Source organism: Anser cygnoides, chromosome 5 (genome assembly GCF_040182565.1).
Source record: "Anser cygnoides isolate HZ-2024a breed goose chromosome 5, Taihu_goose_T2T_genome, whole genome shotgun sequence".
Classification (NCBI taxonomy): Eukaryota; Metazoa; Chordata; class Aves; order Anseriformes; family Anatidae; genus Anser; species Anser cygnoides.
The window spans coordinates 51,129,309-51,146,827 of NC_089877.1; the positions used below are offsets into that span (position 1 = coordinate 51,129,309).

Genomic DNA, 17,519 nt, shown 5'->3' on the forward strand with positions numbered 1-17,519 from the left:
TGCTAAGGTGCTTGATATCGGCGGGCCAAGTCATGTTTTTAACCACAAACCCTGCCGTGGCTTAAAGTGTATGATTCTAAAAATCCAACTTTGAAAACTACAGTTACAATAGTGGAAAGTTCAACTACAGAAAGGTCTTATTGGTCCTAGGTATATGTAATTTCACCTTTTATTAGGGTAGTAATGATTGACTTAAAAAAGATTTTTTTTACAACAGCAGCCTAAATTCTTACATCAGGCATGCAAACACTGGCTCCATTTCTGCATGCACGAAAATGTATCATTGGCTTGCTTGCTCCGTTTTTCTCTTTAGCACATTTTCTGAAGAAATACTATTTGTCTCTTAGCTCTAATATAAACACAGCTTGCATGTTGCTCTTATCTGATGTATCATGTTTATACTTTGGGAGACAACCATGTTGAGTTTTGTAATTGATATTAGAGAAAACTCTAGTCTCATGTTTTTGTTTCATTAGGGCTGTAAGAACTGGCAAATTTCTGCAAACAATCACACAGTGGCCATTCAATGAGCCATGCCTAACAAAGTAATAAGGTTTAATTAGCCCCATCTAATTTGACAGTTTGCTGCTGGCACACTATCTGTTAGTACAGCTGGTTAGTGATGCATGTATGTGTATGAAATAAAGATCACTCCTTCTAAGTTTTCTTTGATTTTCAGGTATTACATTGATTGAATATTGCAATTTCAAACTGTTTTCCCATACAGACTTTGCCTCCGTTGACTGTCCAATTTAAAAACAGGTCTCAGTTAATAAGATGAAGATGTGCTTCATTTTGTACTTTTATAAAGGCTGTTTTAAAGCCAAACATTGGCAATGCCTATACCAAATCAATATTCTAGTTGCCTAGGTATGTGAAAAGTTTAGATCATCCAAGTAACCACAATCTGTATGGTCAAGACTATAATAACTCCAACACATATCATTGTGTCAGAGTAAAAAAAACCCTGAGCACAGCACAGAGCTAGGCTTCTCAAGACAATGTTAGGCCTGCACAGAGATAGTCACAGGTTTAAGTTTACAGTTTCTTCACTTGTAACTCAGAAATTATACTTTTGTTGTTGTTGTTGTTCACATGTCGATGTTTATCAACAAGATTAGGAAATTGCCTTACATGAAATTTCCAAACCCATATTTCTAAGCCAAGGTTTATCCATTTTTGGATACAGTTAGTTTAACCCACAATTACAATTAGTGAAGACATTTGAACAGAGAAAAGACAAATCACAGAATCACAGAATCGTCTAGGTTGGAAGAGACCTCCAAGATCATCTAGTCCAACCTCTGCCCTAACACTAACAAGTCCTCCACTAAACCATATCACTAAGGACTACATCTAAACATCTTTTAAAGACCTCCAGGGATGGCGACTCAACCACCTCCCTGGGCAGCCCATTCCAATGCCTAACAACCCTTTCAGTAAAGAAGTTCTTCCTAACATCCAACCTAAACCTCCCCTGGTGCAACTTTAGCCCATTCCCCCTCATCCTGTCACCAGGCACGTGGGAGAATAGACCAACCCCCACCTCTCTACAGCCTCCTTTAAGGTACCTATAGAGAGCGATGAGGTCTCCCCTGAGCCTCCTCTTCTCCAGGCTAAACAACCCCAGCTCCCTCAGCCGCTCCTCGTAAGACTTGTTCTCCAGACCCCTCACCAGCTTCGTTGCCCTTCTCTGGATTCTCTCGAGCACCTCCATGTCCTTCTTGTAGCGAGGGGCCCAAAACTGAACACAGTACTCAAGGTGCGGCCTCACCAGAGCCGAGTACAGGGGGACAATCACTTCCTTAGACCTGCTGGCCACACTGCTTCTTATGCAAGCCAGGATGCTGTTGGCCTTCTTGGCCACCTGGGCACACTGCTGGCTCATATTCAGCCGACTATCAACCAATACTCCCAGGTCCTTCTCTGCCAGGCAGCTTTCCAGCCACTCATCTCCCAGCCTGTAGCTCTGCTTGGGCTTGTTACGCCCCAGGTGCAGGACGCGGCACTTGGCCTTGTTGAACTTCATGCAGTTGACCTCAGCCCATCGGTCCAGCCTATCCAGATCCTCCTGCAGAGCCTTCCTTCCCTCGAACAGATCGACACACGCACCTAACTTGGTGTCATCTGCAAACTTACTGAGGGTGCACTCGATCCCCTCATCCAGGTCATCGATAAAGATATTAAAGAGGACCGGCCCCAGCACTGAGCCCTGGGGGACTCCACTAGTAACCGACCTCCAACTGGATTTGGCTCCATTCACCACAACTCTTTGGGCCCGGCCATCCAGCCAGTTTTTAACCCAACAAAGCGTACGCCAGTCCAAGCCACGAGCAGCCAGTTTCTCGAGGAGAATGTTGTGGGAAACGGTGTCAAAAGCCTTACTGAAGTCAAGGTAGACCACATCCACAGCCTTTCTCCTCATCCACCAAGCGCGTCACTTGGTCATAGAAGGAGATCAGGTTCGTCAAGCAGGACCTACCTTTCATAAACCCATGCTGACTGGGCCTGATCGCCTGGTTGCCCTGCAAGTGCCGCATGATGACACTCAAGATAATCTGCTCCATGAGCTTCCCTGGCACTGAGGTCAAACTAACAGGCCTATAGTTCCCCGGGTCTACCCTCCGACCCTTCTTGTAGATGGGCGTCACGTTTGCTAGCCGCCAGTCGACTGGAACCTCCCCTGATAGCCAGGACTGCCGATAAATAATGGAAAGCGGCTTGGCCAGCTCCTCCGCCAGTTCGCTCAGTACCCTCGGGTGGATCCCATCCGGCCCCATCGACTTGCGTACATCCAAGTGTCGTAGCAGGTCGCCAACCATTTCCTCATGGATAGTGAGGGCCACATCCTGCTCCCCATCCCCTTCCACCAGCAAAAAAAAATTATTTTCTGCCGAAGCAGAGCCTCAGAAAATTCCACGACACTCGTGCTTGTTCCTCTCCACGGAAATCTTTAGTAAAAGACGAAAGATTTATACGATCTGAAGAGAAACCAGAGTATAAAAACTAGTGTATATATATATATATATATATATACCAGAGTATAAAAACTAAACCTATATTCAGTAATCCTGGCTAGTGCAGCCTATCTGTGCTTCCCAGCAAAATTCAGATGAGCTTTGTGAACATCATGCAAAAAAGTGGGCAAATTTCATAGAAACAGGAGTCAGAAGTCAGAGGTGTGAAGTGAGATCCCTGATGGAGTGATTCCATGGAGCAATTGCATGGGGGGAAGCTCAGCCATGGGGCTGGAAAAAGACCTAGCGTAGAGCAGAGAGATAGAACTGCCAGAAAAATACTGAAGTAGAAAAGAAAGAGATATGAGTGTTGTGCTCTTCTAACACACATGCATCCAATCAGTAATAAAAGATCAAGATTTGTCCAGCTGTGTTGGCAAATAGTTTCTTCCAGCAACATTTAATCCAGTCAAAATGGCAAAGAAATATTAAAACCTGAGGATCTTAATCAGATATTAAGATGTGATATTTCTGGAATTATGTCTCTCTGAACAAATATTTTACTTTTAAACATAGTCAACAAGTGTGTAAGTGTTTTTTTTTCCCACATTTTTACCTCTATGAAATAGAATCTTAGAATCAAAGTCTAGTTTGTAAGGAACATCCACAGGGCACTTAATATAACCCTCTTCTCAAAACATGCCTAATTAGATAAGGTTCCCTGAGGACTTGCCTCCAAGGATGGAGATTTTACAACCTTTTTGGGCACCCTCTTCTGGCATCTAACTCATGGTTTAAAAAAAAATAAAAAATAAAAAATGTTCCTAATTAGAATTTTCCATATTCAAACTGATCATTGATTTTCTCTTCAGTTTCTGCCCACTTCAGCATCATGCTTCTCTTTGGCATTGTCCTGAAACTTCTGGATTGTCATTTATAGCCAGTACATTGCCTTTATTCATCTGGACCTTGCGTAGCAGGAATTAAAGGAAAACCTCCATGGCTCTCCTGCTCCTCTGTCTCTGTCAGGTTTTAGGTGAGAGCTTTGTGCAGCAAAGTGCACATGGACGCTTTGGCCCCAGAAGAGCATTGCAAAGGCAGTGGAGAAGCTCAAAAGAGAGAATAAGTTGTTCTTGCCACCTGCCTCTGTTGTAAAACCTAATGACCTCCTTGTAAAACCTAATGCAAAGTCAGTACTGCTGGTGGATACCTTGAGATGAGCCAGCCTTCAACTACATTGCTGCTTTCCAGGGAGATGCCGAAGTAACTTACAGCTTTCAAGCTGTGCTAATCCCTGGTGTTATCAGTGAGTATGTGGGAGTGAAGCCTAATCACATAGAGGACCTGTTGTTTACTGGTTGCCATTTAAAAGGTAATGAGGAATGGAACCGACAGCTTGGTAAGAAAACATCATGAGAATTACACATCACTTCATAGAACGTCATCAATATTTTGTTATGGAGGTTAATTTTATGGTAGTTCAGATGTATGACTGAGCTCAAAGATCAGCATGCAAACAATAAGAGAAAAAGGTTTTAATTAATGTCTTTGAAGTGTTTTCTAAAGAAAGACTGGAACACCCATTAAATCCACAGAGTGCCAAAAATAATTCTTCATTTTTGCCCACAGAAATGAGATACAAGACTTAGGTCTCAGTGGTTAGTTCAATGTTGCCAAACTCCATGAATACTGGAGTGTTTAGCAAGGCTGTTTTCCCCTTAAACTTCTCTTGACCTTTCATCGTCTTTCTCCACCCAAAGTCCACCTCCATCCAAAGCATACATGTCAAATCCAACTGTAGTGCTTTGGAAAGAAAACAGAGCTGGAATTCTTGGGGGATCATGGGAAGAACCATTTTTGGAATAAATGTCAGTAAAAAAGAAACTAAACAAACATAGTCTTATAGTTAAAAAATGGAAAGATGGGACACATCAGATCCTTCCTACTGCCTCTGAACTAATTTGCATTTTGCTGTGCTGAGTTAAATGAAGATTTTTATCTGTGATGCTTTAGTTTGTACAGAACAACTATAGAAAGGAATGTTTTTAGAAGAGAAGCAAGTATTAAAACTTTGTGTGTTTACCCAATTGTGTTTTTGTCCTCCTATTTTTCTTCATTTCTTTTTAGTGCAGAAAGTGAATTATTGCTGTAAGCAGCCTCCACATGTTATACTACCCAAAAACTGGCCAAAATGTGAGTCATCTGAGATTGGAATAGCTCTGAGTTTCATTTATAATTCATAGGACTTCACTGAATGAGTTGGATGCAAATGGGTCTAAATTAAACACTGTGTCTAACTCCACTGTACCAGATCTACTAAGTCAAAGAGAGGCAACCACCACCTCCTCAAGCCTGGCAGAGAACAGGCCTTTGGCAGATGCTGAGGTGGCAATTGCTGGTGGGTAGAACAGCTATAAGTATGTCTCAGAAGAGAAACTTCATTTGCTGCAGTGCTCTATAACTGCAGCACAACTTGGTGCAGGAGACACACCCCACACCCTCACCCCACACAGTGCACTCCTCCCCTTAATTCCAAAATAAGGAAGAAGGAGCAAGAAGCAATTATGACACATCAGCTGCCAGTTCCTATTCATGAGCTTGCCTTGGAGAAAGAAGTTCAGGAAGCTTGCCCCAAAGACTCAAGGATATACAAAAGCTAGACTAAAACCTCTTAAAACCAAAACCTTAAATATGCCATAGAGTACATAAATAAAAGACAATGCAAACAAAATTGTCATATAAAAATGACACAGAATTAGAAATCCTAGAAAGTTAACAGAAGGGTCAGAATCTTTATTTTGAACATTTCCAAGCTGTAATGCATTAAAGACCTTGTATATTTAGCATGAGGGTCAAACCCAAGCCAACTTTTGTAATCTAAGCAGTAGAGAAGCAACAGCACCACTGCACTTGCAAGTGAGAGTCTCAGCCAGAGCAAGCTTGTGTCAAGAAGCATCATCTCATGGCGCTCTCCTTGTCCCTGTGTAATTGCTGGGCAGGAGCCTGGGTCAGTATGAATATGGCAGGCTGAATATGGCACCTATGTTACTTGGGGATCAAACAGGAGGCAACTGATCTGAACATGTACCGTGTGACTAAATAACATCTAACTGGTTGGGGTGAAAAGTGCAATGTTAAATATTTTCCCCGGCAATCATTTCCTTTGGTTCCTTTTTCTTTGGCATCATTTTTTGTCTTATTTATGCCAAAAGCTCTAACATTTACAAATTAAGTTCCAATCAAGCATTACAAAACTCAGTCTATGTTGCACACTGGCCTGCCCAGGCAGATGAGCTAATTAGCTCTGGCGTACTGCTGGCTGCTCTTGCTTCCCTACCTCACAGGAGCTGCTAGAGGAACCTCAACTTGTGCCTCTGCTGCTCACAGCACCATATGGACATCTTGGACAACATGGTAATCCCCCTTTCCCTCCTATGTGCTCCCTTGTACTGCTGTAAACCAGGAAAACATCCCAAAAGTAAACACATAGACTTCATCCTTTTTTCATGTAAGAGCTGTGCTCTTCAAGACATGACATGCTTCTTCACAGAAACTCGAAGAGCATGTCTATTTACTAACAATTCCAAAAGAGCAGATAGTTTCCTGGTCCATGTTCTGCAGAAAGGTTATTTTCCTTAACACCATTGTCAAAACCACCCTTCTACAGAGGGGAAACAGGAAACTATTAGGAAACTGTACCCCAAGTAACACAGGTAACAGGGGCTCTAGCACAATTGTTATGTCCTCTTCTACTCTTTGTTGTCTTGCTTGAACTCCATACAGTACAGGAAGGCAAAAAGAATCCTGGAGATTGTATATCAGCTTCTGAGAAAACTCTCCCTTTTTCTATTTATTTTTTATTTTTTTTAATGCAGGCATCTAGTGGTTTGCATGCTGTTGAAGATACTGTGATAATAGTCTGTGACATATTTTTCACTTAACTCATAACACGAAATTTCAGGTCCGCTTAAACTGGAGAAATCTCATAATAAATGTCAAAGCCAGCTATCCAGAGAGAATAAGAGATGTGAGGAATGTGATGGAAAGCCAACAGCCTCAGCTGAAACATGATTTGTTCATGGAGCCATGCATTTCTGATGGACAGTATAAACCTTCTTTTCTGCAGACTGAATTGATTTGTGATGGAAATTGTTTCTGACATAAAATGGTTTCCGGTTTACAGTGATCTCAGATTTTTGGACATTGAAGCATGTTGCTATTCCTGGAAAGGTGAAGTAGGAAGAGCTGAAAGCTCTGTAACCAGCCTCAGAGGACATAATCAAGAAGTAATTCATGGAAATCAAACTGATCTTCAGGAAAACATCCTGTGAATCTTTGTTTGGCAGAAAGTAGCAGACAGCATTGGACCAGGTAAACTTCAGAATGCACAGGAGGGAAGAAGTTTCAAACGAGATTTTAGGAGTGAAACACAACAGTACTTCAAGTGATTGTCTGTGTGCATCAACATATAATTATCATAATACTCTACTATCTTCATATGCAGAGAAAAAATATCATGAAATAAGTAAGACAAAAAAGACTAAAACGTTGTATTTGAAGAAGAGACATACAACTCTTTGCCAAGGATTTGCAGGAGTCAAATAACCACAGACCTTCCATCCTGTCCTACAGATATTTTTTCTCCTGGCCAGATGACAGAATATAAGCCAAGAATCTAATGTATAGCAGAATTACTGAGTTAACATTATGAATCTCCATTCAAAGGGGTTGGAAACATTTCTGTGAAGTGCATCATTTGTTTTGTTCTGGCTTTTGCCGTTTCTTAGCAGCCACTGATTTTTCAGCAGTGAAAAATCACCAGGTTGTTTGAGAGCTGAGAAATTCACATAATATTGCCTAGGAATGACTGTTAGTTACTAACTGAATGACAGTTGCTAGACTCTCTGAATATATAATGCAATATGTGATATCTGACTTTGAGAAGTCAGACACCCCCAAGAGATGAGGCTGGGACATGACTGGTACCAACCAATTATTTTTTCGCAGGGATGATTTTTTTCCCAAAAAGAAGATGCTATGGATGTGCTGATCAATGATCAACACCAGGAAAGACATGCTGGCATTAAGCAAAGACTCCTACCCCACCATCCCTGAAGCATCATGGGGTCCATTCATGCCAGAACTTCATAAACCTTGCTAATTTTTTACTTTGTCATTGTGTCTTGAGAATGACATGCAGAAAGAACAGTACCATGCTGTACAGGAATATAATATTCAGGATCAAAACAACACTAACAAGATGTGACTGTTACAACTACAAAGGTGATTAACTTGTAAAGGACCTTAACTGTGGTATGATTCTGCGATATCTCCTGTCTGATGAGGATACACTGACATCGGAACAATACACCTCAGCTTTGACAGGAATTTCTTTAAGCAGTCTCTGCCTTCTATCCTTATCAAAATATGGGTTCCTATTTGTGCTTACATTTACCAGAGCATTAGTCAGTCGTTCCAGTAGAATATGCAATTTGCTTTTCAGACCCTGACCTTTAAGGTTGTTGGCTATGTTACATGCCTTTAGTTTCTTCCTAGCTGATGCCACACAGCACTGGGAACAAAGAGAGACCTGCACATTGGCACTAACCACTGACTGGTTGAAATATGTTATTTTCCTCAATTTACTTCAAGTATATTATTACCCTCTCTGCCCCCACACTTTGCTTCTAGTTGCTTTTTTCTTCTTTTATGACCTTTAGCACTACTCACAATTTCTGTTGGTTTTCTTCCAAATGCCTTTAATTTTAATGTATTTTGTGTGTAAGGGTTAAACGCATCTCCGCCATGGATTAATTCTGTTTTTTGAGCTCCTTATTTATCTTTTTATATTTTTCTTCACTTTTATAGGTAACTCTTTACTAGTTATGACAAAACAACAAATACACTCTTTATTGCTATTCCCACAGTGCTTTCTTTCCTCTTATTTCAGAGAGCCATTCAGTGTGTGCTGCACCAAGGCTTCTTCTGTGGACTGGCATTCTTCTATGACTGTTAACCCAAAATAGACTTTAGAGGAGACTACAAAGTCATACAATCGCAGTTTTCTCTGAGAGTCCACATACACATCACTGAGGCTGAGGCTCTGGCACACACATGGTTGTGCGTGCTCCCACGTCAGATTTGTGTGCAGGCTTCAGAGCAAGCTGGGTTAGAGGATGTCCCTTGCACTTTGTCCCTCAGGTGGTCCATTAGGCCAGCTCCATCCTCTAGGAATGTCATGGCATTTAAGTGATATGAAGCTGCACTTGCACAGAACAGCAGAAATTCTTATGTAGCTCAAAGAAAAGTCCTTCCCCTCTTGCACTGAGACTTCTTGATCATGATATCCAGTCAGCAGACAAATCAACAACAACAACAACAAAATCCATAAAAGAAGAAAAAAAGAAATAGCTGATTGAAAGAAGAATCACTTTCCTGAACAAAACATGACTACATTAAATTTGTAACAACCTCAAGGCTGACAGCTTTGGGGGCTTTTATTCAATTCTTCTATACTCATTATTTAACACTCAAATATGCCATCTGCTGCATATTTCCAGTAAAAGTAATTTCCTCATCTTTGACAAAACAAACAGGGAACCAAGGAATACACCTGTATACAGCTCGTACTCCTATCTGAAGATGGTTTGCTACCAACAGCAATTTCATGATATTTTTTGGTTATCCAGTTAATCAGTGATAATTTAGTATTGCAGAGAGTTCTAATGATAGACAGTCTAAAATTCACAAGGTCTCATTTAATTTTTTAGACAAGGTTTCCCAAGTATAAAGCATGATCAAGGCATGCTTTTGTTCAGAACTTGGATCCTGGCTACATTTTATCTGATCTTGAAATAATACTAACCTAATACTTGACCTAATACTTCTAGAAAGCTAGGGACTAAACTCAGAGTATAAATAAGATAATCCAGTGCATGTGGACAGAAGGTGTTTTAAATTGCCTTAAGGATTCTAAGAAAAGGATAAGTAGCTCATAAATATTAAATAGTTTTGAAGTGGAAAACACACTGCTTGGACATACTGGAGAGCTGTAAGTATTAAAGACATTATATGAAATTGTCAGAACATTCTGGTCTTTTACATTCAAGGAAGGTACATTATAGCTGGAACAGGTGTAAAAAGATGATATTAGGAACATGCAGACAATGAGAAGATGAAAAAGAGCCAGGACTGGTAAAAAGCATGGGCTGAGGGAAGATAAAAATGAAATCTGTACATACAGAGAAGGTAACATCTGCAAAAGAAGAGGTATTTCAGCTGACAAATAAGAGTGGAATAAGAAACGGAAGGGTTTAAATCGTCCAGAAGCAAACTATAGTTAGAAAGTAAAGGAAGGTTTATAACAATGAGAATAGCAGGGATGAAAACACAAATACCCTTACCTCCAGCCCCTATATTTTAAAGCAAAATTTAATCAGTTAGTGAAAGATATGACATAGTGAATGGCATACGATTGTTTAAGAACTGTGGGGTTTTTTTGTTTGTTTGTTTTTGAAAAATAGGTTATGCATATTTCAAGATTGCACTTTTATTGGAGGAGGGGAATTTAACAGTTTTCTGAATTCAATAAAATATAAAATTTATGTTATATAAGCATAGTTCTATGCAAATTCAAATTAAGCATCCTACTCATTCTGTATGCTTCTTTTGGGAAAATAATGTAGGGAAAGGTCCCACTCTATTAGAGTTTCACAATATACCTTGTAGTGTCTTTTAATACCTAAATGGCAAAGAAAAATTTGGCTCATTCTCCCAAGTGCAGCTTGAGTTTTCCCCATTCACTTTTAAATAGGTTAAGAATCAAGACTGCTTCTCAAAGAAAATCTGATTGGCAAAATATCATTTTGATATATTTTTTTTCCATGCTAGCAAATAGATACTATTGATCTGGGGTCCACAAGGAACAACAAACACAGTGTCTCTTGGTATTTGCCTATGGAGTTATTTGTCATTGCAAAGCTGGACTTCAGCATGTTGTCCTGAATTAGCCCTAAGATTTGCCAAGAACTTTTAAGTGATCTTCTCTAGAATCTGTTTATGTGTGTTATACCAAGATTAAGTACTTATATACGTCTAGTAGTCTGAAGCCAACAGCTTTTACTAAGTATTGAATAGACCAAATACAGCTATCAGAAAGAAAGCTTTATCACTTTTTACATGATTTTGAAAAGAATTTTGAGTGTGAACATCAAGTGTTGCTTGGCTGACATGGAAAAGACTCTTCTACTCCTTATCAGTATACCTACACCTACAAATTACTAACATTGATAGCATTAATTTAATGTCAGAGAAAATAAAGATCTTCAACCAGGATAACTGTGTTTTAGAAATATTATCATTTTTATTTTTGTCACAGACATTTTAAGAGACTAAAGTCTAAAAAGTTGCCATTTGTATTTTACTTTTTTTTTTTTAATTTATTATTATCTTTACAAGTTTGAGTTATTCTATAGCAAAAGATCTAATCAATCTGTAATTTAAGTGCTTCTGTTGGCTTTCTATATTTTAATAGGATGTGTTAAGGATGCTAATTTTAAAAAGTAAAGAATAAAATAATTTAAATATTTACTGATTTGTGTTTCCTTCATTTCATAATACCACAACTACCTGGCATATCTGGTATGTTAAAATTCTATTGACCAAGAATCACTATAAAGCAACACAATACAATAGCAATAAATTAGGCTGATGCATCTTTGAATGAAAAATGACAAATTTCAAGTAACCGTATGTCTTTATTCTATAACAGTAATCCACTGTTAATGCTTAGAAAGTGACTTATCAAATATTACCTGCATTTTGCATGTGTGTCTATGATAGCTTTCTGAGCTTAATGCAGGTTAACAGAACCTAGGAAAGCTTTGCTCTTCCCAGTGAGAAAATAAAATTTTTCTGTAGTTATAATTATTCATTCCTCCTCTTCTCTACCATAGTCTGCCATGTCTAGCTGGAAAGTGTGGCAGTGAAGGCGGCATCAGTAGGAGAAATGAGAAATGACAATAACAATAAATCCATAAAAAGAAAACTAGTGCTATGACATGGACTGCCCCACCATTTATTTTATCTCAGGGTACTGGCAATACCTCAGTAAAGCAAACCAACTTTCTTGTCTGCATGAGGAAGGCTTCCACAAAGGAGACAAGGAAGCAAGCTAAAACAACCACGCTGATCAACCCTTTGCATCGTAGTGTATTCCAATGTCCCAGTCAGTAACCTTGCAACTTCATTCCATAAAAAAAAAAAAAAAAAAAAAAAAAAGGAAATTCACACCAATATTGAGGAAATCTGCATTTAAATCAGTTATCAAAGGTTGGTGGATTAAGCCGACAGGACTTACACCTCCCATTTCCTTTCCCCCATTTCCCTTCTCCTGCCCTCCCACACACACAATCTGAGTGTACAGCAATAGCTACATCATCCAAGGGACTGCAGCCCACCTCACATACCCCACTGCAGCATGTCAGGAAGGGCTTCTTACAAAAAAGGTGGAAAGGTGACTTGTACTTCATCAATACTACAAGCTATATGCAGTGGTAGACGGGAGAAATACCAATGTCTTTTGGACAAGGAAAAAATAGTTTTTGTCTCTTAAGGGATTAGAAATGTACATAATGATAATTGTAAAACAAGCACTAGTACACAGTGGTGTACAGAAATGTTTTACTGCATCACAGGAATTAGCCAGCAACGTGCAGAGGTGCATGTCCAATCAGTTATTTTTCAGAGGGTTTACAATTTTCCCTATGAAGAGGACGGTGCGGGTATACTTATCCACAACTGTCAGGAGAAAGGGCCTATTGAATTTGATTCGAGGTGGACGGGGAAAATCGCCAGATCTCCAGGTGATCTCCTTCACTGTGGCTCCCGCTGCTTCAGTGCCATTCTCATGAACATTTAGCACAGCTCTGTGGATCACCTGCAAGGACACAGAGCAAAACAAGCTCCAGCTGACAGGCTGGCAAGAGGAGAGGAACTCCTCTGATGACCTGGGCCAGCTCCCCAGACATGCACGTGGCAGCTGAGACCCACCCTGGACACCGTGGGATGGAGGAAGGGAAGCCCCACCAGGGCCAGGGTGGGGGTTAGGGTTGGGAATGGCAGCAGAAGGGAAGCCAGGCCGCCGCCCTCTTTGGTCTTGCCAGAGAACCCTGCCTGGGTTGAAACGCAGCAGCACCAGCCTGGGGAAGCCCATCACCCAGCCTCCCCTTCCCACCACAGCACCATCAACCACAATACCACCCCTGGCAGCCTCCGTTAGCTGTGTGTGCAGAGAACAACCCTCGAGCAGCGGACAGCCAAAGAGCACTCAAGATGACTGATGACAAGAAGTTTGGGTAGTAAAGAAACCTGGTAATTTAGCCTAGACTTTGTTTTGCGTTTGGCAGCTTCACGTGTTATCAGGAATCTACCCTGTCATCTAGTTGAAAAAAAATAACTTTTTGGGAGCACAAGAAGGGCAGGAATAATGGCTTTTTACCCTCTCTAAGGGGAGTTAGAGGATATTTTACCAAAGTTAATGTGCTACCTTTAGATAATTTTTTTCGGTAGCCAAAAGAACATCTAATGATATGTGTCTTCTTCCTCATCCTTGAGCCATGTGTGTGTAACCCCTTCTGTGCAAGTGTGGCTTCAGTTTTAGGAATGGTATGTTTTCCCTTGCCTCCAGACTGGTAGCTGTTGATGACTGAATTTTGCTTCAGAGAAACTGGGATAAGCTTTTCATATAATATTAATGACAGATTCCCAGGAACAGACAAATCATGTGGTCCCTATGTTTCATGTGCTGACTTACTTTTGAAAGCATCAGTCCAGGCTCCTCAGTAATTCCTGACAGATCAGCGTGTTCGGTGAATAGATCAATCATACCCATTTGTTTGACTATCTTTTTCACATCATAGGTACCAGAAATAGAAAATTTTGGTATGTGTAGATGTATTTTTCTGTAAAAAATAACATAAATAGGGACAAATTTTCAACTAGGTAATGCTCTTCAATGGCTTCACTTTAGTGACAATTCTCATTTATTTTTCTAAATGTTATAAGTTAAACTGAAAGCAGTTTCAGGGTTCAAATAACACTTCTGGACAGTATATCCATGTAATGTAGAGTGTTGGAGCAGTATGAGCCCATCTTAACCTCTACCTTCACAGTGGGTTTCAAAGAGTTGCCCAGTGGGATACTGTCCCATCAATTCTGCTGCAAACAGAGCCTCACTACGAAGCAGGTGTTCCTCAAAAGATTATAGTTAGTTGTCCTAAGGCTGTTTGAATACAGAACAGGGCCTAGGCCACCACAGAAACAGCTTCAGTAATGGTGAATGATTAAAATTTCCTTTTATACACAATACTGCAGATACCATCTGGCTCTCAACACCCTAATGCCCACTTCAGAAATAAAAAAAAACAAAATTCCATTTTAGTTTCACATTGCCCATATGGGATAAGTGCCTATTAACTTAGTCAACTTGGTGCTAAGCAACTTGTTTTTCACTACCCAGAACTGCTTTTCATTTTTCAACTAAGAAAAAGGAAGTCATGCAGAGAGGGACCAATAAGTGAACAGAGTTCAGGAAAATAACCTGTCCTTTAATGTTTTGTCTTGGTGAGACAAACATTGCTAATTTATAACATGGTCACATCTCACCCTAGCAAAATCTCTTACCTATCTTGGAGGAACTTTACCCATTTGGACATGGTCCTTTTCAAGAGAGCATCTTCCACCTGTTTCATCTTCCCTTCATCAGGCAAAACAAATAATGCTGCAACATTTCCATTGTAAGGTATCTGAACCAGCCAACAGGACAGCTCTTCATCAAAGTAATTTCTGTAGTAACCCTTCCGATACATCATGTCAACTTTTACAGTTGTTTTCTCATCCACAAAAAAATCCTCTTGTTGTGTATATAAAGCACTGAAGGGTTTCTCCCAATGGGCTTTGACAAAAAGAAAAATAATTTGGTGAAATACAAAGAGGAATGGTCACTATGAATAAGACAGGATCTAGTCTCACAGTCTTCCTTTGGTTAGAGCAAACTTTTTTTTTTTTTTTTTTTTCATGTTACTGCACACTTACGTGTTCCAGTATCACAGCTTTTATTTCCTAGGTGCTTGAAAAGAATTATGGATAATACTGAAAACACCGTATTTCATTAGAGCATGAGTCTATCATAACATTAAAGAATTTACCAAGCACAACAAATATATTTGTTAAAAAAATCCAGTCTTTTACTCAACCAGGTGAGGACACAGACATTCATGCTGACTACACATGTACATGATTTTATAGGAATAATTTCCAGATAGTGAACATGGGTTCTTTCAACTAAAAAACAAAACAAAACAAACAAAAAACAAACAAAAACAAAACAAAAACCCCCACCCTTTTACTAGAAACTACAGTTTCTTTCTCTTTGATTTTCATTCCCTGTAATAAACAGTAAGCATCTAAGTTACAACTTTAGCACCCTTTGATATTTCTTACCTTTAAAGAAGACATAGTTAACAAGAACCATTGCAGTGAGAGGATCAAGATTTTCCACTAATTTAACAATTTTCCCATTTGTCTTTTCCTCAATATAACTGTTGATCTGATTCTCAGCACTAGAGGAGTTGTTAAAGTCAGTAGAAAACACTTCAGACTCATAAAAGCTTTTGACATCATCCAAGAACTTCTGTAGTGGTTTTAACATCTCTTCTATAAAAAGGGCATTGCCCAGGCTCAGCTGGAGATCGCCATCTGAACGGTTCAGCATGTGGAGAAGCTGGCAAAAACCTTCATGTATTTCCTGCTCCTGAGTCTTTTTCAGGTTGAAGGCAAGCCCTTCCAGAATCTGCGTCAGCGTTGCTGACTTGGCACCCAGAGCCAGCATTGCAAAGGAAGCAGAGATGCTTATGGGTGAAAAGAAAATATTTTGATCAGTTGCCTCGGATGAAACCAGCTTGTAAAATGAAAATGCAAAATCAGCATTGCTGGGAGCTAGTTTGACAAAAGTTCTGTTTTTATCTGGATAAGCTCCTTCCCCATGAGAACTGTGACCTGGGTAATATGCTCCTTTAGGATCATCCTGCTTACTGCGGTAGCGAGGGTGCTGATGACACTGGGCAGCAGCACACAAACCAGCCAGCAATAAACACAAGGAGAAGGTGGGCTTCATTTCCTTTTAACCCCTCCTGGAAAAGAGATAGACACACTAAATATGGCACGGAAACTAATTTCTTCATCCTTGTGTGCTCCAGCCATGTAAAATGAGACTCTCAGAACACACCTGTTCTCAAAAATCTCTCACTTTTGTTTCACTTTCCTGATGCCAGTGATCCCCAGAAAGAATGTGTGGTAACTATGTGCATAACTGAGTACTCTCTCAAAAGACGCAATGTTGTTCATAATAACAAGTTAAAAAAAATAGTGTAAAACTGTTTTTTGGCTTGCTGCTTTGTTAGTTTTAAATTGCAAATAACTGGTAGTTTTTGACCTTTTCCCCAGAGAAAATGGTGGAAGCTGGTTTTATTCTTGATACTGCAGGATGGCTATTGCAGCACTACTAGTCTTTCTCTCTTCATCAAATAAATAGATAATTAAATATATGTTAAACAAAAATCTGATATAAACACAGATCATACTTTCTAGGAGAAAAATTACAAAATGCTTACACAGTTTTCTCAAAGATAAAGTTGGGTCACTGTGGCAGCAAAATATCTTTATAGATATCTGTTTTTTCCAGAACTTTTTTTTCCCTTTTTTTTTTTTTTTTTTTTTTTGAGTAGTTAAAGTGTCTTCTTTGTTAGCAGGAAGTTCTTGCTGTTTTGAATTTTTGCATAACAGATACACCAGTCTGTTTACATGTGAAAAGTTTCCCTTCCTGGGCAACAACATAATCCCCCAAACTGATGTGTCCAAGTGATCCAAGAGAAAGCTGAAAGGGTACTTACAGTGCTACAAAGAGGACCCTGATGTGTTCCTCTGATCTTGTCTGCTCCTTGCTCCCTTCAGTACCATTAAACAGGCTTAAGCAGAGTGCCCCCGTTAATCATTAATTACTTCAAATAAAAATTACCAGTGAGGATGCACAGCAAGTAGTAATGACATAGGTATTATGGACAGTTTGTTGAGACTAATTGTCCAAGCCAATATTGCTGGATGGTGGGGTTCTGGAAGAGAGGGAACACATCTCCTGCTGTTCCCATGCTTGTGGATTCCCATGAGAAGCCTTCTGCGTGGGTCTGGTGGGAGAGCTGTGCCCGTTGTGGCTGGAGCCGAACATGGTGAATTCACGTGAAGGCCACCCACAGCCTGGGTCTGGCTCCTGGGGACAAAGGTCCCAGCGCAGCTCCCCAAGAAGCGCAGCCTGCCTGCCCGACCGCCTTTCCCAGCCTGGTCTCAGGGGGACAGCAAACAGGACAGGGGTGCTGCCAGACACGTAACTCCTCTTGTCAGGATTTCAAAACAGGGTTCAAAAAAAAAAAATTTATAAAGCCTTATAAAGCTTATTCTGCCTTACCATACTCCCTTTTTGACTCCACATTTACTGATGTGGGGGCTTCT

General features: G+C 40.0%; 1 protein-coding gene and 1 non-coding gene across 3 annotated transcripts; both read right to left on the minus strand.

The window, feature by feature from the left end:
- Nucleotides 1–2,689: 2,689 nt before the first annotated feature.
- Nucleotides 2,690–17,272, minus strand: LOC106033756 (alpha-1-antitrypsin-like). Of its 2 annotated transcripts, XM_013177473.3 has the most exons (5): nt 16,907–17,272; nt 15,459–16,147; nt 14,640–14,910; nt 13,771–13,918; nt 2,690–12,894 (listed from the first exon to the last, which is right to left on the minus strand). In XM_013177473.3, the coding sequence occupies exons 2-5, from the start codon at nt 16,129–16,131 to the stop codon at nt 12,688–12,690; spliced, it is 1,299 nt and encodes a 432-aa protein (XP_013032927.2). In that variant the 5' UTR covers nt 16,132–16,147; nt 16,907–17,272; the 3' UTR covers nt 2,690–12,687. The 2 variants fall into 2 exon arrangements, with proteins under 2 accessions (XP_013032927.2, XP_066854392.1); XM_066998291.1 differs by having other exon boundaries at nt 15,459–17,272.
- Nucleotides 2,888–3,001, minus strand: LOC125183553 (U5 spliceosomal RNA). Its single transcript, XR_007165768.1, has one exon. It is a non-coding gene; the product is annotated as a U5 spliceosomal RNA (small nuclear RNA).
- Nucleotides 17,273–17,519: the final 247 nt, after the last annotated feature.

Excerpts from the sequence above, each read along its gene's own strand:
- LOC106033756 (XM_013177473.3), bottom strand. The coding sequence starts at position 16,131 with ATGAAGCCCACCTTCTCCTTGTGTTTATTGCTGGCTGGTTTGTGTGCT. Across the intron at positions 13,919-14,639 it reads GTAAAGTTCCTCCAAGATAG|AAAAATACATCTACACATAC; the intron begins GTAAGAGATTTT and ends TATTTTTTACAG. Across the intron at positions 12,895-13,770 it reads CTGGACTGATGCTTTCAAAA|GTGATCCACAGAGCTGTGCT; the intron begins GTAAGTCAGCAC and ends GTGTCCTTGCAG.